Source organism: Babylonia areolata, chromosome 27, assembly GCF_041734735.1.
Source record: "Babylonia areolata isolate BAREFJ2019XMU chromosome 27, ASM4173473v1, whole genome shotgun sequence".
Lineage (NCBI taxonomy): Eukaryota > Metazoa > Mollusca > Gastropoda > Neogastropoda > Buccinidae > Babylonia > Babylonia areolata.
In genome coordinates this window covers 29,081,363-29,105,485 of record NC_134902.1, presented here as the reverse complement: position 1 = coordinate 29,105,485, position 24,123 = coordinate 29,081,363, and the positions used below count along the sequence as shown (strand labels likewise).

The 24,123-nt window shown below is 38.2% G+C and overlaps 1 protein-coding gene across 3 annotated transcripts; it reads left to right on the top strand.

Annotated features, from left to right (window-relative positions):
- The first annotated feature begins 413 nt into the window (after positions 1–413).
- Positions 414–18,429, top strand: LOC143300962 (vacuolar protein sorting-associated protein 26B-like). Of its 3 annotated transcripts, XM_076614913.1 has the most exons (10): positions 414–603; positions 1,671–1,814; positions 4,719–4,794; positions 5,698–5,854; positions 6,677–6,841; positions 9,717–9,823; positions 11,179–11,193; positions 15,612–15,680; positions 16,255–16,397; positions 18,076–18,429. In XM_076614913.1, the coding sequence occupies exons 1-10, from the start codon at positions 601–603 to the stop codon at positions 18,286–18,288; spliced, it is 1,092 nt and encodes a 363-aa protein (XP_076471028.1). In that variant the 5' UTR covers positions 414–600; the 3' UTR covers positions 18,289–18,429. The 3 variants fall into 3 exon arrangements, with proteins under 3 accessions (XP_076471028.1, XP_076471030.1, XP_076471029.1); XM_076614915.1 differs by lacking the exon at positions 11,179–11,193; XM_076614914.1 differs by lacking the exons at positions 9,717–9,823; positions 11,179–11,193 and adding an exon at positions 12,841–12,947 and having other exon boundaries at positions 416–603; positions 18,076–18,428.
- Positions 18,430–24,123: the final 5,694 nt, after the last annotated feature.

Here is a 24,123-nt window from a genome sequence, read left to right as displayed (position 1 = left end):
GTGTGAGAAACAAACACACCCAGATACATGCAGTCAAACACAGACAGCCACACATACACAAAAGACACAGCTAGACGCACAGACAGAAACACACGCACACAGAGACAGAGACAGAAAAGCAAGACAAATACTGAGCAAATACAAACATTAACTTTGTTGCCTTGGATTTTTCTTTGGGGGTCGGGGGTAATGGGGTTGGGGATAAATTCGTTCACTCTTCCTCTGTGACCGTCAGTACAACATTATAATACTGTCGCATTGTTTCTCTGTAACCATAAAAAGAGAAAGAATTAATTATGGGAATAAAACTCAACGTCATTATCACTGCGAGTGGGCGGAGTTATAACGCCAGCGGCTCTCATTGTATTTCCGGGTTATTTAACGGAAACCGGATACACTGAAAACCACAAGAAAATAATTACTTTCATTCAGTTTAGTGATTAATACACAGAAAAAATCTCCAACTTAGTGTTGTAAAGTAATATTAAGATATCACATACGAAGCATAATCAATATTTCCACTGTTTTAAAAAATATCGTCTGCACGAAATTGTTGCAGACATCTTGCGAACTCTCGGGAGGAGGGACCCTCAAGCGACCATGGTAAGCTAGGTTTCGTTTCTGTATACATTCTTTGAACATGTTCATCAAGTGCATGTTCTGTCCAGAAATGTCTGTTGGTGATAAGACGATACTACTTTCCTTTTCTGAGTGCTGCCTTTTCTATGTTGAGTTAACGAAGAGAGGGGAGGTTTCCAATCAGATAGTCATGTGACATCAACAGATTCAGGATAAATTTGGCAGACTTGTGTTTTCGAAAATCTGCCACGCTTTCCATTGCATCATATTACGATAACAGCCTACCAAGCCGATGAGATATTATTTCTGTGAGAAGCTATAATGAAATGAATAGTGCGTTCCTACTGTCTGTTAGCCTTTCAATAAAGTTAACAAAATTCAAGGGAAACATTGGACAGTTACAATATTTGCCAGATTGAAACACAAATCTTTAGTCATAAACCATAACATGATCTGTGCATGTGATTAAAGTTTGTGTTTATAGCGTGTGAAAGTAAGGTTAAAGAAAAGAAAAAAGAAAGACATATTCCAAAGTGTGAAGAAATTCAACTGAAAATAATGGCTTGCAGTCATACTCACATAAAATGAGAAAATGTTCACAGGTTCATTTCAGTGATGACACTGTGTCTAGTACCTAAATTATAAGTTACCATGTAAGAGCATGTAACAGTGACTTATTTGACTGAGAGAAGTGTGTGTGTGTGTGTGTGTGTGTGTGACTGTGTGACTATATTAGTATATGTGTGGGGGGGAATGTGCCTATGACCATGTTGCAGAGTGATGTGTTGGGGCGAGGGTGGAGGGGGAGTGTGCATGTTTGTGCATCATGTGTAACAATAACATTTACTAACATTGAAGACAGCTATAATGACATATCAAATAAACAGTTTGTAAATTGTTCATTTTGTTTGCTTAGTTGGTTTTCTTTTTTCTTTTCTTTTTCGGGGGTGTGTGGGGGGGTTATGGGGATGGTAGTATTTGTATTTGTTATGTTTGAGCTGGAACAAGAAGACAGGCAGTTTTACCCAGCTATATTGACTCAGTGAGTCATGAATAAACCCTTTTACTTTCAGTTCTGCTGATTGTTTCAGAGTTTCTTCGGCTTTGGACAAACTGCGGAGGTGGACATTGTATTGGACGGACAGGAGACACGGAAAACAGCAGAAATCAAAACAGAAGATGGAAAGAAAGAGCGGTATTACCTGTATTTTGATGGGGAGACAGTATCTGGAAAGGTGAGAAAAAACTGGACAGGCACAGTTGCTGAATAATCAGACTCTTTATTGCATTGGACTCTCAGTCCTAGGGTAAATGTTGGATTCCGTTATGGACACCAGACAGATTAAGGGTGGAGATTTTTTTTTTCTCTATTTCCAGATCAGCGTGGGTACAGACCTGCTTGTGCTTTGAACCCCCTTTGTAATTCATGTCAGCGTTCAGTGAAGGAAAATGAGTGTAGATTCTGCTTCTGGGCTTTTTTCCCCAGTTAGGTTGATTGTAACAATGTAAGTCATGTAAAATTTATCAAGATAATAATTTTTGTGCAACAAAAAAATTTATTTCCACCTCTACATAATGACATCCATAAAGAAAAGAAACAAAATACAGCTAGAAATAGCATGCCTATTGTCAGATTATACCTGTAGAAGAAATTAAAACAGGTTACAAGTTTATGAAAACAGATCACAGCTCGTGCAGACGTGTAAGTAAATCACTGCCTCAACAATGACAGAGGTGGGTAAAGTCAATGTAAAAGGTCAATCATGGTCTCAGAAACTGAGCTGAGTTCTTTGATAACGTTCTCTCCTTTCAAGTTGCACGTGGGCCAATTAAAATGTCTGCTGGGCATCAGGCTTGCCACCTCTTCAAACAAGTTATCCAGCTGATTCAGTGGAAAAAAAGCATTAAAAACAAAGAGCACATGTTTCACGGCCAGTGCAGGTTCAGCCCTGCGTTTCGTGAAAATCATTGGGCATTGGTGGCTGTCGATTCCCTTCTGTCTGCTTTGAAATGTGAGTACACTCTTCCCAAAAGTGATGCCCCCTTGATGACCTCTGGCTGGCATTCGACCTGTCGTCTTAATCACTCCTCTCCCTCTCCTCCCCTTCTTCCAACTCTCGCTGCACGTATTCTGTCATTCATAGCTAGTTGTTGAAAAACGCTGTCTGATTGGCTGGACGGACTGCATTATCATCAAATGGGCTGTCAGTTTCATCACTGTTATTGTCAGTCATCTTTGTTTTCAAACCAATCATCAGACAAGAGCGATCCTTCTCCATCGCAAAAGCTGCCCATAATCACAAGCAGAGCTTTCAGAATTGTGTAAATCTGTTGACTGTGACTACTTGCTTTACTGGATACAGTTTTCAACACATTTTTTTGCACATGGTGCAACCCCCTTTTCCATGGGCGTATCACGTGGTCAGTCATCAAATTATTATTGAGTAGAAAGGGGTCTTCTACCTGATGTATGTTCATTTAAAAAGTATTTTTTATAATCCAGACACATCAAACTAACTGTTCAGAGTCTGTTTATGTGAATTGAACCAAACTCCAGTTTGGGAAAAATCGGAACATATGCAGGACGACAGTGGACGTCTTATAGGCACTATGGCCATACTTTTTGTTGGACGTCATCTGACGTCTTATTGGCACTCTGCTGGTTAATGAATAATTATGATGAAAGTATTCCTGTTCAGTCTGTGTTTTTAATTATATATATATATATATATATATATATATATAATCTAAAGCTTTTAATTGCATGTGGCACAGGGGCCTTTTACTTAAGCTGGAATTGGTATCAGAGGCAAACTTTGGTTTCGAGATTATCCCTTAAACAGGTACTAGTCAGTTAAAATATAACTCCCTCAGGGTGTACCACAAGGATCTGTTCTTGGTCCACTGTTATTTCTAGTCTCTATCAATGATGTATGTAGTCTGTAATATTGGATCTGATATTAAATTACTTTCTGATGATGTGAGCTTGTCTCTTGCATTCAGAAGCTATGTTATGAGAAAAGAAACTCTGCATGCTGACTTAAATAAAACAGATGTTTTAGCTGATACATGGAAAGTTAAATTTAGTGAATCTAAAACAGAACTACTAGATGTACTTTGGGGAAACATAGTATGTTACGACCTTACTTTTGGAAATGTCACCTTACATAGCACAATCAGCACAAGCACCTAAGAGTCATTCTACAGAGTAATTGTAGATGGGGTGACCACATAGACAGCATCATCAGAAAGGCTGCATTACTGATCATCTGTCTTCATTCATTGAAGTACGAGCTGATGAGAGGGGCTCTGGAAACTATGTGTAGATCCTTCATTGTCTTGATCTTTGAGTATGCTGATATGATCTGGGACAACTGCACAGAATATCAGTGTAAAATGTTTGAAGACCTACACTTAGATGCTGAGTGTATTGCTGCAGGTACCGTTTGCGGTACTTGTCAGAATTGGGATTTTGTTCATTAAAAGAAAAGTGCCATAGGTACAAAATGATGATGATCTTTAAATCATCAGTAACCTTTGACCTCAATACCTTTCTATTTTATTGCCCCTTCTTGTGTCAACAGTAAATCCATAACACGGGTGAAGACCATAAGAATGAATCGTCCTTCACACCGCGCTGACATTTGTCACACATCTTTTTTCTTTTCAGCCATGGCTGTATCGAAGAATACCCTTCCTCTAATCTCCCACAAGAACATGTCTTTGTATATAACTTAATATTTGGTCACACCTCCTTTAGTTTTGAGATCATCATAATAGCATCTTTGAAACTGTTAATAAATTATAATTCGAAATGAATGATTTCATCCGTAACATAGACAATTCCCTTTACTGCATATCTGGATGGACAAGCATGTGTGCATGTCAGTTTTTGTGAAGAACGCAATAAGGCTTTCCTAAGTATAAATTGTATACAGTATAGTTAATGAAATGGTTGTTTTGGTCAAGCTATAGAGACTTTTTGCACCTAATCAGTTTTTCACTAATAATTTGTTTCATCAGTTTATAGCAGTTAAGGGATGCCTCCAATGCATATATTAGTTGTTGTTTTTGTTGATAAACTTTTTGCTTTTGATTGGCTATAGATTGCTTTATGACACAATGATCATTACTTGCAGGTGAACGTCACACTGAAAAAAGCAGGAACGAAGTTAGAACACCAAGGCATCAAAATTGAATTCATCGGTCAGATAGGTAAGCTGACATTTAGGCACCTCAGATGAACTGAGTAACACATGCAAACAAAAACAATTACTATTACAAGAAAAGATGTTGTTGGAAATATGTTTTCACTTCTCTGTGAGTGTGAGAGAATGTTGTATTGATTATGATTAAGATGTTGATTTTATCAATATCATATATATATGTTTATGTATATATATAAAATATATATATATATATTATATATATATATGTGTGTGTGTGTGTGTGTGTGTGTGTGTGTGTGTAGCAGTGTATATTTGTATTTATCTACCTTTGTGTCTATCTATCTGTATCTATCTACATGCCTCTCTATCTCTTTCTCTCTCTCTCTCTTTCTCAGCTTTATTTTGCTTGAAACTTTAAAGACAAAAGTTATTTTTGATGGTATTACTTAAAAAAAAAGAAAAGAAAATGGAATGGCAGTAGGTGTACGGGAAGAGTTGGGGGTGGGAAGCACTTTGCATGCACATGTGATGATATTTTTGTATGTTTTCATGCATACTTGATTATATTTTCATATGCTTACCTGTTTAACACGGACATGATCATGCAGACACACACACACGCATGGAAGCATGCATGCAAACTCACTCAAATTCTGCAAGTTTCTTTAATTTACTGTTATTATTTTGTATATATATGTATATTTGTAATATTGAATGACTATGAAACATGATGCTACATGAAGATCTCCTGTAAACCATCCCCTGGACAAGTTTTTAAGTGGAACGTTTGTGGCTGGGAAATGAGAAAACCTTGACATGACTATATGGCTTATTGAATTGTAGCAAAAATTTCAAATTAGAGAAAGATAGAAAAAAGAGAGAAACATTTATGAGCAAGACTTGTGTGTAGCAGGGATTTTAATCAAATCATTGATTGGATTGATTTCAGAACTTTACTATGACAGGGGCAACCACCATGAATTCACATCCCTCGTCAAAGAATTGGCACGGCCAGGGGAGCTTACTCACAACCAGAGCTACTCGTTTGAATTCCAGCAAGTGGAAAAGCCCTATGAATCCTACACCGGTGCTAACGTTCGGTTAAGGTAAAAGGGCAGGACAAACACCTTGCGAATGTGTTGGAAGGGTTGTCTAATCTTAAGCCACCCTCTCACTAGAGGTACAGCAGCACCTAGATACTGACTCCTGTCCACAATGACAAACTCCTCATGACTCCTTTCCCTCAACACCCCCCACCATGAAAAAATTGTAAAACATCATGTTATATTATTGTTACATTATTGTAACTGACGACCAACCTACATAGAGTGTTAAACAACATTAGTTGAAGAGTTTGTCTTACGTCATAATCTTAAAAACCAACTGATGTAAGTGTGATACTGCATAATGTACTTGCACAGTCTAGTTTTGCTGGTTCACTGTACCATTTTGTTCTTATTGTGTTCGTATAGTATGACATTTGCTGTACACTTGTGAGATCTCACAGGTTATTCAGAGGCTGTAGGTCTAGTTGAACTGCTTGGGTGGAATGCTTATTCATGTTTACTAAGTTTTCATGGCATTTTCAGTGTTGTTACAGCTATTCTTTTGTGGGCTTCAACTCCTACATATATGAGTGAAAGTTTTATGTACGTCACTGTTTTTACCCTGCCATGAGGGCAACCATACTTCATTTCCGGGGTTGTGCATGCTGGGTATACTTGTTTCCATTACCCATGGAATGCTGACATGGATTACAGGATCTATAATGTACATACTTAATCTGCATGCGTAAACACAGGAAAGGGGTTGAGACAGCAGGTCTGAACAGTTGACTGTGAATTGAACCCGGGACCACCAGGAGATACTCACAGGACTTTTGCATCCATCTGTTACTTACAGTTTTGATGACTTCTGTTTTGCACCAGGTACTTTCTGCGTGTGACAATCGTCAAACGAATTTCAGACGTGGTGAAAGAGCAGGACATTATTGTGCACACCCTATCTCAGTACCCCGAAATGAACAACAGCATCAAGATGGAGGTGGGGATAGAGGACTGCCTGCACATAGAGTTTGAGTACAACAAGTGCAAGTAAGTCCATCATTGGCTGAGCTGGGAATATCATAGGTTTTGTTGGTTTTGTTTTGTTTGGTTTATTTTTTTCAGTGAAAAAATCCTTTTCACTTTACAGAACAGGATATAACTGATATATGAATCCATTCATACATTCACAGACATTGGTTTTATTCCAAGAAAATAAAGCCAAACTGATTTTTATTTGTTTCCCTGCATTCTTTTCATTGGTTGAATCATGTTCCCCACAGCCTAGTAACTACCTGTTACCCCATTTTCCCACTTGTAACATATAAATGAAGAAGTGTAGGGGAAACTGAAGAAAAAAAAATTGTGTGTGTGTCAAGTGAAAAAATAATGTAAGGGAATGGTCATACAAATCTTACTGAGGTTTTCAGTCAGTGCAAATTTTTGTGAGAGAGAGTGAGTGATTAATTGCAGTTTCAGATATTCTTTTTGGTTTTTTGTGGGTAAAACGATGATCAGATAACTTGGAAGCTCAGCAGCCTTTGTGCAACAAAAAGGACTTATCAAACTAAAAAGCAAGAAAGGGATGGAAACGCTTTTTCTCATGAAGTAGCAAAAGCAGTTACGTCTTATTTAGTGATTGAGTGGAGTGTTGGTCTAGAGGTAACGCGTCCGCCTAGGAAGTGAGAGAATCTGAGCACACTGGTTCGAATCACACCAGCAGTCACCAGTATTTTCTCCCCCTCCACTAGAGCTTGAGTGGTGGTCTGGACGCTAGTCATTTGGATGAGACGATAAACTGAGGTCCCATGGTCAGCATGCATTTAGCGCATGTAAAATATCCCATGGCAACAAAAGGGTTGTCCCTGGCAAAATTCTGTTGAAAAATACACTTTCGTAGGAAAACAAGTAAAATTGCAGGCAGAAAAAAAAAAGGGTGGCGCTGTCAGTGTAGCAACTCGCTCTTCCTGGGGAGAGCAACCCAAATTTCACACAGAGAAGTCTGTTGTGACAAAAAGAGTAATACAGTACAATTTTGATAGCACACCTAAGCATGCATGATTTAAACAAACGCAGGATAAAAAAAAAAAATTGTAAAAAGCACAGTTGAGATTTGTTGAGTTCTTGTCTGGCTTGAGCTCAGCTATGAGAGGTGAAGGTTAGAGACTGCGTTAAAATTTGAACATGCTTCTCTCTGTGGCTGAAGAAAAATGTAATGATTATTTATTTTCTTGTGATCTACACCTGCACACACAGACTCACAGATACAGACGCACACACACTCACAGCCACACAGACACAGATGCACACACACACACGATACACACACACACACGCACACATAGAGACACACTCACTCATCCAGTTCCACCCGTCCACCTACTAATGCATGCACATGCAGATGACATCTTGTTTTTGTCTTATTTGTATTGTTTGATTTTGAAAATGCACAAGAACACATCAAAAGTTTACATGAAGAAAAGTAAAATATGAATTTGCATCCACTTGTTCTGGTTGCTTTGTAGAAGGAGTAAAATTGTTAACCTGTTGGCATTGATATTGAGGTTGACAAATCATTTTGTTTCATGGTGTACTTGTAACATTAAACATGTGTCTTAGACATATCTTTGGAAAGTGATTGATTTGCTTTGTATTTCATGTAGTAATCATGTGTGAATGCTGCTTTGATAATGTGAAACATTCCTTCTTCTTCTGTGTTCGTGGGCTGCAACTCCCACGTTCAGTGGCTTTTTACATGTATGACCATTTTTAACCCGCCATGTAGGCAGCCATACGCCGCTTTCGGGGGTGTGCATGCTGGGTATGTTCTTGTTTCCATAACCCACCGAACGCTGATATGGATTACAGGATCTTTAATGTGCGTATTTGATCTTCTGCTTGCGTATACACATGAAGGGGGTTCAGGCACTAGCAGGTCTGCACATATGTTGACCTGGGAGATTGGAAAAATCTCCACCCTTTACCCACCAGGCGCCGTCACCGTGATTCGAACCTGGGACCCTCAGATTGAGAAAGTCCAACGCTTTAACCACTCGGCTGTTGGGCCCGTCGTGAAACATTCCCCTCTCTGCAGTTTCTTCACAGTGTCTGTGTGATGTTTTAATATTTCCCCCCAGATTTTTTTAGGAGACCAGAAATGAAATCCATGGAAGCAAGACAACGTTACTTGTTGTGTATTATGTGAAATGTGGATAGTTGAGAGACATTATATGTTAGACGCTGACTGACGCTGATTGACTGCATGATGTCTTTTTTTGTGCCGGTCCTGATAATGAGCAGCATACTTGAAAGAAGTGTGTCTTTTTCATTTTTTTGTGTGTGTATGAGAGAGGTGAAGGAGTTATTTGGAGACTCTGATTGTCTGCACACACAGTCGCTGTGACATGTTTTTATTCCTTTTTAGAATTTTATTTATTAATTTTGTGGTTTAGTTCTAATAATAATAATAATGTGGTCACTAGGAAACAGCCTGTTTGTCTGAGCACAGTGACAATGGTGCACAGTTACATTTTTGTTTTTGTTGTTTTTTTCATGTTGCTTGTTTCTGAGGTGCTGAACGTGTTACCAGGAAACAGCGTGTTGTCTGTACATGATGTCACGACCTTTTTATTTATTTATTCATTTATATATAAGTGTGTGTCTGTGTCTGTGTAATCAGATGTGCAGGTGTTTCTGTGGGGTTGCAGTTGTGTTCCTGTCTTCAGAAATTCAGTTTTGGAATGAGATAATTGTGCATTGAAATGAAAGTGGTGTCATTGCACAGAACACACACACGCTCACCCTCACACTCAATTCACATTTTGTTGATGATCTGACAATTGTTTTCTTCTTCCTCCTCCTCTCTCTCTCTCTCCCCCTCTCTTTCTGTCTCTCTGCTGCTGGTGGTGGTGCCTGCATCGTGTAGATACCACCTTAAGGATGTGATAGTGGGCAAGATATATTTCCTGTTGGTGCGCATCAAGATCCGCTACATGGAGCTGGCCATAGTTAAGAGGGAGACCACAGGAGCAGGTAACTCAGGGCTGTTGTTTCTCTGTTGCCCTTTTGGTGGTCAGGTGTGTCACTGTCAAGGCTGTGAAGAAGAGAAAGAAGTGAAAATAATGACTTCTGGGTTGTTGACTTTTTTGAGGGTTGTTGGTTGGTTGTTTTGAAAGGAAACACGGAAGATGGTTCAAAGGAAGCGTGTTGTTGGGGAAGGAAAAGTTACTCTGTTCGAAGAAGCTAATTTTGATTCCATGTGGGGTTCTTGCGTGATACATTACGTTCACTGAAGACTTTGTAGTATGCTAACAGTTGCAACCTGTCATTTTAATTCTTGCGGATTCAGAAAAAAAAGAAGTTTCTAACAGATACACATAGACACACATATGCTTGGACAGTCGTGAGAGTACGCATGCACACGCGCGTGCACGGACACACACACGCTCTCTCACACGCACACACACACACACACACAAAGGGCATAGGGGAAGGGAGACAATTTTGAAAAAATCTTAAATGACAGCATGATGAAAGTTTATATATATATAATTATATATATATTTTTTTTTAATTTTATTTTTTTATATATATGAAATGGATGAAGAAAAAAGAAATCCAGAGGTTTTCATTCTCTTCTTCACAGTTTTGGAATTTTATTTCAGAAGTCAGTGTGACTTTCTTTCAAGTTTTGTGGATTTTGTTCTCTTTTTTGGTTCCATTTCCAGTTGTGGGAACACAGTGTAACTCAGTGCTTATTTAGTTTTGATTTTAGCATTTCGCTTGGATTTGGTTGGTGTGAGCATGGTGGTGGGAATTGTAGTTTATGTGTGTGTGTGTGTGTGTGTGTTTGTACATGTCTGTATGTGTGCATGTGGGAGCGGTTGAAAACATATGTGCCAAAAGAACTGAGTGTTCAAGTATCTGACTACATGTAAAGGATCAGATTTATACTAAAACACATGTATTTAATCTGTGATAGATACATTCATGTTGGATATATCCCAGTTTCAACAGGGTGTGCGTGTGTCAGTCTGCTCACACTCCTGTGTGTGTGATGGCATGTACATGTTAATGTGTGCATGTAAATGCATGGTCAGGACTGTTTGAAAGACATAGAGCCAGGAAGAAATTGGAGAAACGAGTGAATAAGAAATAAACAAAATAAGTTCTCCATCAACACAGAATTTTGGATGCTGGGAAGAAGCGTACGTCTGGTTTTGTTGTGTATGACCAGCATGTTTTAATAACCACCTTTTTTATTTTAATTTTTACTGATTTTTTTAATTTTTTAGTTTGCATGTTAACAACTTGTTTTGGTGTCCTGTGTGACAACATTCATCTTTGCTGGATGATGTGAATCGATGTTTGCATTTTCCTTCTTTCAGCATCCAACCGTCGTGGTGAATTATTGCAAGTTGTATAGATTGTGTTGTATTTTTTCAGTCTCTTGTTCACAGTGAGAATTTCTGACTTGTCTTTTTTTTTTTTTCTGCCCTGTTAACATTGTTAGGGATGCAAGTTTTCCAGATTACCAGATCAGGATATTTCTGATTTGTTTGTCACTTTATTGGCAAGATTTACTTTGCATTGTTTCTGGATTGTTGCGGGATTACTGAACTTCTATGTTCAGCAGATTCAGTTAAGCTGCAATTTTAAGAAGGTTCATATTCCATTTTCTGTCCTCGGTTGAAAGGAAAGAGATAAAATGGTGGGATGATCACCCAAACTGCACTGTTTTCCTCTTCTTTTTTTTTTTTTTTTTTTTTTTTTTTATAATATAGATTGAATGCCTATATTAAAAAGAGAGTTCTGAATGAACTAGAATAAACCTGCTGAACATTCGAGTCAGCATCATGAGATTTCGTTATAATTTGTCCTAGGCGGAAAGTCTTGATGAAGACAGGGAAAAGTTGAAAAACATTGGATATACCGGTAATCATGAAATTTGCCTGTTTATTGAAATTCCAATCGATGAGGGCTTCCTTAGTCCTTACTTTTTATTGGCTTTTTTTTTTTTTTTTTTTTTTTTTCAGTTTTGCAGTAACAAAAATATGTTTAAATGTCATACTTTAAACAATATAGAATTCATATGTTCTGGTATTCCCATAACCCATAATTTTCCGGATCTGGATTATTTGGACACTTGCACCCCTGATTTTGTGAATCACTTTTTTTTTTCTCTTTCCAATTTTTTGTTGTCCACTCTGTGTGCAATTTGTTGGATAATGTTGGACTTTGTTCTGAAATTATTCAGTGATTGTTTTGACTCATTCTTCCCCATTTACAAGCATACTCCGTTACTCATGATACTGTATCTCTTCACGAGTATTCTCACAACATTACACTCAATGGGGAAAAGAGTTTTCATGTTTGGCTATCTCAGTTCAACTCATTTTCAAATGATTTAATATTTATTCACATGCCATGTTTACAACTGCACTGAAAATTTGTTCCAATGCACATATTTGTATCCACACCCGGCTGCACAGCTGGGCAGGGGGAGGGAACTCTAGCTGTACTGATGGGGCAGAAAGAGTTGACTTGGTGGTCGGATGTGCTTGAGTGTTTTAACTTGGTGTTCATCCTTTCTGGTCGTGCTTTGACTGGCCGCTTTCATGACGTTGGTGCCTTGCATTGTTTTTCCTGTGCATGCTGATCAGTGTTGGTTGTGGGGTGGTTGGTTATATATATCTGGTTTATGTATTTCTGTTGTTGTTGTTGTTGTTTGGTTTGTTTGTTTTACCTCGGTTATGATTGTTGTTGTTATTGATTCATTTTTACTGTACGATGTTTTCTTCCTGTTGGATGTTGTGGCTAATGAAGTTTTGCAAGGTGGAAGGAATGTTCACGTGTCTTGGTTCCTCATTGTGCTTTTGTGGTGTTTGTGTTTGGTGTTATTTATTCGCTCACTTTCTTGCCCGATTTAATTGCTTATTTTTAACATTATCACTGTCATGTACTGTTTTGACGTGATGTGGGTGTGCTTAACTAAAAGTGTCAACTGCATTAGCTGCACTTTTTTTTTTTTTGGTGCCCTTGGCGTGCAGGTATCATCATAAGGACGTGATAGTGGGCAAGATTTATTTCCTACTGGTGCGCATTAAGATCAGGCACATGGAACTGCAAGTCATAAAGCGAGAGACAACGGGCACAGGTATTCAGAGACTGGTCATGTCAGCAGGCCTAGTATGGAACAGTTCTCATTTTTTTTTTTTTTTTTTTTTTTTTTGGTCAGGGAGATTTTTTTTGAGTGAAGACAGAAAAGGAGGTGATCAGAATAGTGACTTAAGTTTGGGGCTGGGAAGAATGGATGGAGTGGGTGGGAAGATTGCAAATATGTATGAGGTTTCTGGTTGCAGATATTGTTACACTCAAATGAAAAAATTTTTTTTTTTTTTTTTAGTTTTTTTTTTTTTTTTTTTTTCTTTTTGTGTGTGTGTGTGTGTCACACAGGTAGAAAGATGGGGTTCTCAGCATTGCAAATGATGTGAAATTTTGGTCTGGCAAACAAGAGGCAAAGAGAGAAATAAATGTTGGACTTACATTTAATTGCTAAATATGAGAACAGATTCATTTGGGGATAAAGGTACTGTTGAAATAAATAAGCTAATAATTCATCAGATAAATTCAAGTGGCATATATTTATCTACATTCAACAGGAAAATTGTATTCACTGTAGGTATCCATTTTAAAAATTTGTAATTTTGAATATGAGGTGGTTATGAATCGCTGACTTGGGTGTTAATTGTTTAGTTAACAGGTTTGAATGTTTTTTTTAGATTTTTTTAATTGCATATCAGCAATATGTGTGTTTGTGTGTGTGTGTGTGTGTGTGTGTGCACACGTGTTTTCCTTTGTACACGTGTCGAAAGAATGGAAGGTAGAATATATCTGTCAAATCGGACATACAGTTCTACAGTTGAGTGTTAGATTTTTCAGTCTGACTCTGAGACTGAGAGTCCTGGGTTCGGACCCAGCATAGGCACCATGTCAGTGAAAGGCGAGGAAGGGTTCTTCTAATCTCCCAGGTCAACATAATTTATACATACTGACCAGCTTAATATAATGCTTAAAATAATTTGTGTACTGACCTGCTGACTTACTCCTAGGTTCAGTAATCGTAATCATAGTTATAGACATAACTGTTTTCTTTGAGGGATTGACATGTCATTATACGTACGTGCTGGTACGTACTTGCGTCATGCACACTTGCGCACACTTGCACACTAATAGAGATACACACAGGCATGCACAGTTATGAGTTCATGCACACTCGCTTGCGCTCATAGGTGTGTGGAGGTGCTTGAGTGTATGCACATTCACATACATATATATTCACACACATGCACGCGGGCACACACACACACACACACACACACACACACACACACACACGCACGCACACATATCATCATCATCATCGTCATCAGTTCAAATATAACAGTCATAAATCTTCTAAACATCAGGCCTGTTATGTCTGTTAGTTACAGTGTTAGTGTACCTGTCTCTTTTCTGCCTGCTTAAGTGTTTCTGTGTTTATATGCATTTGTGTATATTTTTCTGCTTCTCTGTCTGTCTGTTTCTTTCTGGTCTGGTCTGGTCTTTCTCTCTCTGTCTTTCTGAGTCTCTGGCTTTTCACCAATTCCTCCGAACTGTTCTGTACACTGCATTCTTTGCTGAGAATTATAGAAAACAGTGTGAAATACTGAAAAAAACAATCACCTATTGCGTGCGTGAGAATGACTGGTGCAAAAGCGCTTATATTTGCCTATGCACAAGATTCAGCGCTATATAAATACCATTATTATTATTATTACGCATGACATCATTAATCTGTTTGAATTCAGATTGAAAAGTTCTGAAAAAAAAAGTTACTAATGGGATGTTTTGTGAAATATCTGTTTTATGTTGTAGCTTGTAATGAATTGTTTCAAGGTATATATAGATTCTTATTATCAGAATACATATTTAGTTGCCTCACGAATTAAAGAAAAAAAGAAGATATGTATGGCTTATTAAGAAACGTTACTTTGAAAAATGAATAAAATGACATGGTGAAAATGGTGTCTGTATCTCTACTTAAGCATTCATGTATGTGAAAAGATACATACTTAACAACCACAAGAACAGTAACAGCTGAAAACCATTATAACAAGTAAATTTTATTTATTTTTTTCTTATGATTTGTGATGTGTAACATTTCAGTTATTATATTAGTTTGACATTATTTTGCAGACATTTAGGGGAAGAGATCTTATGAATATGATTATCTGTTAATATGGAATAATCATATGTTGTCAAAATGAACTATTGTCTTTTTTGCGTAAGTACTTTTGATGGGTAGACATTCACTTACAGTTATAGGCATTAAGAGATTTGGACATACACTAGTATAGAAAAAAGATATCCTCACCCACCCACACAAACACATTCCATTTCAGAGAGAGATGGAGACAGAGGGTTGCCAGTGTACACTCAGATCTACAAAGACTTTTATACACATACACACTGAGAGATACAGTTTGTATTCATATGCTAACACACAACAAGCACACACACACACACAACATAACACAACACAGAGGGAGACAGATCAACACTAATATATACAAACATTTATATACAAAGAGACTTACGGATACATACACAGAATTAGACACACAGAGGTAGACAGACACTCAGCCACAAATTCTCTCTCTCTCTCTCTCTCTCACCATTAAGGGATATATATGATTTTCAGTCATCAAGGTCCTGTCCGTCTATGATGTAATGTTAGCACTATTGAATACTGAAGCTTGTTGGCTGTGTGTTCTTGCAGGACCCAACACATTCAACGAGAACGAAACAATAGCCAAGTATGAGATCATGGACGGCGCCCCTGTCAGAGGTCAGAACAACTGAACAACATATGTATAACATTGTTTGGTTAATGAAGATAGGAAGTTTATTAGTGTTAGTATTACGTCGGTACGAACAGTTTTATTAATGTTAATATTATTACGTCGGTACGAACGTTATGTTAGTTTGAAAAATATAATTGACATTGTAAGAGGAGAGAGCTGAGTGTACACTACAGCTGCAACATAGATCAGACTGTGGTTTCAAAATAGGGTGTAGGTTTTCGTAATAATCTTGGTCATAAGATGATAAAGCTTTCTTGGTGGTTTGATATTTTGAATCACATTGTGTGTGTGTGTGCGTGTGTGTTTCCCCCACTGATATCATACGGTGGTATACAGGTCACAGGTAATGGTGGTAACACCCTGTGTGTGTGTGTGTGTGTGTGTGTGTGTGTGTGTTTCCCCCATTATCATACAGTGGTATACAGGTCACAGGTAATGGTGGTAACACCCTGTGTGTGTGTGTGTGTGTGTGTGTGTTTCCCCCATTGAATAACGTAGTATGCAGGTCACAGGTAATGATACTTACTCCCCGTGTGTGTATGTGTGTGTGTCCCTCAGGGGAGTCCATCCCCATCCGTCTGTTCCTGAGCGGGTATGAGCTGACTCCGTCGATGCGTGACATCAACAAGAAGTTCTCCGTCAGGTACTACCTCAACTTGGTGTTGGTGGATGAGGAGGAGAGGAGGTACTTCAAACAGCAGGTCAGTGGGCTCTGGACATTTTGTTAACCCTGTGCCTCTCCTAACACACAGCTTTGTGCTGTAAGACTGTGAGAACGCCATGCCGAGGGGAGAAATTCTGCAACAGGCACGCACCACAAAGAAATGGTAGTAAGAAGACCATGGGAATGTCAAACCAAGGGAAGAAATTCTGCAACAGGCACACACCACAAAGAAATGGTAGTAAGAAGACCATGGGAATGTCAAACCAAGGGAAGAAACTCTGCAACAGGCACACACCACAAAGAAATGGTGATAAGAAGACCATGGGAATGCCAAACCAAGGGAAGAAACTCTGCAACAGGCACACACCACAAAGAAATGGTGATAAGAAGACCATGGGAATACCAAACCAAGGGAAGAAACTCTGCAACAGGCACACACCACAAAGAAATGGTGATAAGAAGACCAGGGGAATGCTAAACCAAGGGAAGAAACTCTGCAACAGGCACATACTCGCCACAAAGAAATGTTAACAAGAAATTTAATTTTTACTCACTGTTTGCAGAAATGTGATGAAAAAATTCTGAACAGATCACTCCACCCAAATTGGCCATTTTTTAAATATTTGAAGTGAACCGGTACAGGCCAAAAAAGAAAAAGAAAAAAAAAGCCACACCCACAGAGACAAATCCCTTTTCAAAATTCTTGACATTGTATAAAAAAAAAGAAAAAAGAACCTATTGAGGAAAAAAAGTTATTGAACACTGAATCTCTAGCAGCCTTTATGATCCAGCAAATAGAAGAAAAAGAGAGAAAGCAGTTGACTTAGGGTTTGGCTGTCAGTTTTGGTCAGATATAGAAAATGTTTCAGTTGATATAGTTGGCACAGAGTTGAGGTAAGCATTTTACATCTTATAAGAGGCTCATGGAGAAATCTGTTTGGAAAGAAAATTTGTATTTCTGTGAGCATGGTTTGCTCGTTAAATCATGGTTACAGATGTCATCGAATACAGTCTGTATACAGTCTGTCAGACTCGATGGAAAAGAAAAAAACAACAACGAAAAACAAAACAAAAAAACCAACAAAAACCCAAACAGTCCTAGACTTCAAAGTAAAATACAGTTTATGTTCTTAAACTGTTAACTGAAATGTAGAGTTACAATCATTTTGTTTTATGAGACGCTCGTTGAGAAAATCTGTATGGAAAGAAAATTTGCATGATCTGTGTAATGTATGTAATTTCAGCACTATGAGAATGGCAGCTTGTGCAGCCTGGGAGGTTTTAGCAATAATATTAGATGGTTTTAAAATGATGTTATAATGTGTAGATTACTCACATATTGCCTCACATGTCAATATTTACAACAGCTGTGAACAATTCATTTAATCCTTTACAAGTAGTAAAACATGACTGTCTTGGTATAATCATTAACAAAATTTGCCCTGTACCCCACTGCCCCCCCAAAAAAATCTGAAAAATGCTTGAACTGCACCCAAACTTCTGTCGAATGAGTTGCCTGGAAGTTTTTTATGAGTTGTGTCCTTTCCTTAATTGTTTACATTTAGTTGACAGGTATGAGGCAGTGGGCTTCAATGCCTGAGGGCTGTTTGGGCATCAGGCAGAACGAGTTAATATGTGGAAGCTTGTGGTGTGTGTATGTGTGTGTCTGTTTGCATGTTTGGTGCGTGTGTGTGTGGGTGTGTGTGTGTGTGTAGGAGATCATCATCTTCCGCAAGGCGGACAAGCAGAGGAAGAACTACCAGCAGGCCTTACAGCACCACCAACCTGTCAACCCGCCCAACATGGAGCCTGCCGCACCCGGCCCCCAACCAACACCCACGCCCGCACCCCCCTCGGCATCGGCCTCCCTCAAGGACAAGGAGGAGAGCCCCCGACGAGAGAACAGTTTGGAGAGGGGGGATAACTGACAGTGACTCCCCTGTGGCTTTTTTTTTTTGTGAAATTTGAATTTCTACACACATTTTGTCGGACGTGATTGTGATACCACAGTGAATGGGTGAGTTGGGATTGTGGTTGTGTTGGGTTTTTTTTTGGGTGTATGTTGGGATAGGGGGGTGGGGGGGTCTTTTTTTCTTCTTTTTTTTTTAAAGGTTGGATGGGGAAAAGGAAGGGGTGGGGTGGAAGAGAGATGAGTGAGTCAGAGAACCAAAGTGAGACAGGGAGAAAACGGTGGAGGAAGAGGAGGAGCTGAGGTAGTCAATAGTTGGATTGCTGTAGGGGTGGAATGGGAACACTATGTCTGTGATTGTTGAAAAGGCGGGCAGTGTGTGGATGTGTGTGGATGCGTGCTGGATTGAAATGTGTGTGTGCGTGTTTGCATGCATTTATGTGCACTTGGTTGAAACGTGTGTGGCGCTGAGAGTTTTTCAAGTGATCGTGCATGCGTACATGCATGCACTTGTGCGCGTGCATGCATGAATGCATGCGCAGAAGTGCACATACATCTGTGTGCTCGCATGTGCCGACTACATACCTGGTTGTGTTGGTGTACAAAATTGCGTATCGCACCCCTCTAAATTATTAGTGTCAGTTGATCCGCTATTTTTTCATATTTGGGTACTCCTCATCTCTGTACATATTTTCAAACCCTTTCTGTTGTTAACAACTATGAATGGAGAGTGAAGAAACACAAGCAGGACAAATTGAATGTGATATTTTTGTAGTTTTTTTTTTTTAAATGTCTGCCTCTTATGGTCTTCCTCTGTTGCACATGTTTGTAATGTAAATTGTTTTCAGCAGAGTAGAATGGATGAATGGTTTTTCTTTCTTTTTTTGTAACTGTTTAGAACAGTCTTTTTCATCTTCTTTTTGTTACTCTATAGAATAGATAGTTTTTCTTTTTTGTTATTGTTCAGAATGGAAGTTTTTATGTTTGCGTTGTGTGTTCCATTGAGATTACAAGGTCAAGGAGAGTGCGCTGTCCTGGTTGTCTGGGAGTTCTGGAACTGTGGGAAAAAGATGTGGCAATACAAACAAAACTGTCGTCATTTTTGCAAAATGGGGGAAAGTTAGGTTAATAGTGAACTGAAAAGTGTGGTGGTTTTTTTATTTTATATTTTTTTAACCATGATCAATCTTGGAAAGAAGGGTCAGTGCAGATAGGTATATATATTTCATTATTAACTTCAAAAAAATTTTTTTTTTAATACTGATAACAGTAGGAATCACTTGTTGCAACCATGAAAGCTTTGACTCTTGTTTATTTTTGCCGAAAGGTGAACTTTGAAGATATGAAAATAGTTGATCACATCTGGTGAGAAATGCAGAAATGATGTCCGGTGTTGTGCTTTTTGGTGTTTTTTTTTTTCATTAAAGAAAACAGTAATTTTAAAAAGTTCAAAGTTCAGATCTGCGGGACTCCTCCATTGTGCCATGAATCAGTTTTATGTGCAATATGTTTTACAGGGAGGCTAGGACATTATTTTGTGCTACCGGCTCGTCACAATGCATGCATGCTTCATACGCATACCTTTTGTGAGCAACTACCTGCGAGAGATAGGAAAAGAAGAGAGGTAGCGGAGTGTGTGAATAAGTTTTCTTTTTCCTAATTAAATCACAGACACAAGTACTGGAAGAAGAGTGTGATACCAGTGAAATCCTTTGAACCTCTTGTTTTCAAAGATTTGCATAAATCAATGATTTAGCAGTGATCTTGTTCTGAAAATGTGAATGAAAGCTTAACAGTAGCTCCATTTCTCTTCCGAAACTGCTATTTTTGTAAATTGCCCCTGTTCAGATAGGTGTCCCCTAGAAAAGCCTGTGTACTGGTATTGTGTTGATTTGTGGGAGTGGGGGTTCATACACTGTCTATCAGGGGCCAAGATATACTGTGGACTTTGGGCATTTCTTTTGCTGTTTCCATGGAAACAAACGAAAAGACAGGCTTGATGACTCTGTGTGTGTCCATGTGTGTGTTTTGTGGTTCACCTTGGGCCTGTGTCTCCAGTTTGTTTCCAGACTGAATTGCTTTGTGTTTAATGTTTTAAATACGTCAACAGGACAAATTTTTACTGCCTGCTTCATATTGGTACATGCTACACACATGAATATTTCTTTTTTTTGTGTTGTTGTAGTTTTTACCTGGACTTGATTCATTCGCAAATTTATTCTGCAGTGAGTTTAAGAAGGATGGAGGTAACTGCTTTTCAAGCTGTAATAATTTGACGGAATGTAATTGATATTAGATAATTGTGTAATGAAAAAAAAATGTTAACCTTAAGGATAAATCCGTTAATACTTACATCCCAAAGACCCAAGTTTCATCTACAAAGTGACCAAGATATACCTGGAATACATACAGCCTGTTCTCTGTTCCTCTTCCAGATTTTTTGTCTTTGAGCAAGGCAAAAGTAGCAGCTATCTTTCCATTCTGATTTGTATCTGTCCCTTTATTTATTTATTCATTCATTTACTCTTCAGAATGCATACAACCTGTTTTTCATTTTGAGTGAACTCCAATTTTAGGATTGTAATTCTTCAGCAGGACAGATCAGCAGTTATATTTGAAATTGCCCGATTTATTTGAGGTTTCTTATTCTGCACAGTTAAACAGTCATCATTAGGATTTAGTGTCTGGTGAGTAGAAATATTGATTCTGAGAGCTTGTCTAGTATGTGGGTCATTTGACATTGTTGCTTTTGGTCCAGCCGACGGTAACCCCAGTTTGGGCGGGTGAGTAAAAAATCTGAGCAGGTTGTGATAAAAGTAACAGTACACAGCTAAAATTTAGGCTTCATCCAAGTTCTAAGTCATTTGTTTATGTGAACTTTTTTGTTTTTTTGCTTGCCATGTAGCCATATAGTGATGACTATGAGTGAGAACCATCCACTGCTGCTTGCAGGAAAAGGGACAGTTGGAAGATGTGGGTGAGCAGATGTAGTGATGATGTGACCAAGGTGGTAAAAAAAGAATGAGGCATTCAATAAATTATCGTTCACAATCATGTATTATGACTGCTTTTTGTTGTTGTTGTTGAATCATTTTCATCATTAAAGTGTCTTCACTTGAGGCAAGGTTTTGATATTGTGGTCGGTGTATGAGTCTTTGTGCGTGTGTGTGTGTTTTGCTTAAAGCTTTCTTTTGATGCCTGGCTTTCTTTGTTGTTAACTGTAAAGCAGTTTCTTGCTTTTCTGTTTGTTTATTCTGTTTATTTCGTGAATGAATCATTGTGGAATTATGATCATGGGTTGTGCATGGATGATAATATTTGCAGACAAATGTTCTGATAAAGAAGAAAAGCTGAACAGCAAATAAGAACAGTACCGGTAAATGCTGCTTTTTAAAAGAGAAAGACTTATCTTAGAAGCATTACTGCTTATGGAACAATAAGCAAAACTTCTGGTTTATCATAAAATGTTTCATGAATAAGTATCATTCATGCACAATCTCTACATTTCATTTGTATTTTCATTCATGATAAACAGTGAATTCATGTGTGGTAATTGTCACACAAAAACATTTTTCATTTGGTGAAAGATTGTGGTTAGGTTTGAGTACTTTCAACATTACATGGAAAATGTGCAACCAACCATCCATATTATATGTGTGCATGCACACATCTAATGTACACTGCATGCTTTTTTGACTCATCCTCACACACAGACACACAAACACACACGCACATATTCATGATAAACCACAGTTAATTCTTGTGTGTTTATCATCTTTCAGAAACTGTTTCATCAGGTGAAAGATTGTGTTTAGATTATGAGTTCTCCATTACACACACAGCCAGACACATACATACATGAATATACACACACACAATCACTACCATTAACAGAGCATTACAACATATTGCAGTGTTAACTGGCCATAACTTCATTGAGTGGCACACACTCAGCAGGGATCAGTTAGCTGTTGTCCACAACAAAAGATGGATTGACAGTGCTAGCATAAATCTGAATCTGATGAGTGTCCAAACAAAAATTGTTTATAACTCCAATTGAACCTGGCCATTGTCTTGGAGTTGTTGAGGATATCAGGATGAAAATGGTGAATCATTTCCAAACATCATTTCCCATGTAATGTGTTTGGCTATGTAGAATTCTCTTTTCTTGTTTAAATATATTTGTTTCATATAAACATAATTGCTGAATATTTCCTTAGTTAACAGTATTCACAGTTGTAAATTGCTGTACATTCTTTTCGTCAGTGTCATTATTATTATTATTCTAATGATTTTTGGAATGTATACATACATTTACTGTAGTTGGATAGCTGTAAACTTTTATACAGAAGTATACATTAAAAAATAACTTGTCAGAAAAAAAAGGATTATGTCTTCTGACTGCCACTGTCCAAACACAGGCAAGAAATGGGAATGTCTTGCACAAACTGTGCCAGCCATTCTGACCAGCCAGTGCCTTTATCTTAGTCTTCTCAGCTTGCTCAAATCCTGAACCTTCCCTGCATGTGTACAAATGCTTGCCAAAGATCAAATACACACATTAAACATCCTGTGATCCATGTCAAAGTTCAGCGGATGAAACAAATACCCAGCTTGCAAATGAATCATATAGGTTTCGAATCACAGAGTTTAAAAACTTTTAAAAACAGTACCCCGAAATTTTAAACTGTTGAATCATAACTGGGACAAGCACACAGTATTTAAAGTGCCAGCTGACGCACCTTAAATAAATCGTTGCTTGATACATGGATGAGAAGAGCAATTTTGATAAGGAAAATCCTCTGAGGATCAGTTTTATTTCTTTCATTATTACCTCGCTTTTACATTTAAATTCAGGTGGAACATTTTGTTGCCATGCATTTTCACTAACATGAATGAGAAATTAAACATAATAATTTTTTCTTTAGCATGTACAGAGCTTACATTCAAAACTTCTACAAAAGTATATGATAGTCGTGTCCGACTATGACCATCAGAACAGCAGAGGAGGCAACTGCTGTTCCGACTATGTGGGCTAGAATTTGATTATAGTGGAGAGTGTCTTGCCCAAGTACATCCACACTCTCTCGGCCAAGAGGGTTTTAGGGCAGTCAGCGTTGTGATGGTTCCCAAAGGCCAACTAGCCCACAAGGCTGCAGCACAAAGAGCCAGTGCAATTTTGCCTCCTAGTTTGAGAGTCATGAGTCCTTCACGAAAGACTAAGCTGTAAATGGTTTCCCATTGACTGGATAAACCATTGATAATACAGCTCTCACTTTGCTGTTGGCCCAAATGTAAACTTATGTCAATCTGTGATATAAGCAACAAAAGTAGGTCATTTTCAAAGGATTTTAGAGACTTCAAAAAGACATGTCTCTTAGATTTTTTATTTTAAATTTCTAAAAACCTTTTTATAAATTTATACAATCACTGCTGTACCAACTATGACAAGAATCAGCAAGTTAACTGATAAAATAAGAAGAAAACCATTTTCTTTAAATGGGTGCAGCAGCTGTGAGGTGAAAGCAGTTTCAGTCTTACAGTCATGGGTTTCAATCCCATTCACAGCACCTGGTGAGTGAAGGAAGGTGAATTTTACCCACCTGCCAGGTGAGCAGATGTGCAGACCCTGCTAGTGCTTGAACCCCACTTTGTGTTTATATGTACACCTGCAGAAGATCAAATGCACACAATAAAGATCCTGTAATCCATGTTAGTGAGTGGTGGTTTATGGACACTCTTCTTCTTCTTCTGCGTTCGTGGGCTGCAACTCCCATGTTCACTCGTATGCACACGAGTGGGATTTTACATGTATGACCGTTTTTACCCCGCCATGTAGGCAGCCATACTCCGC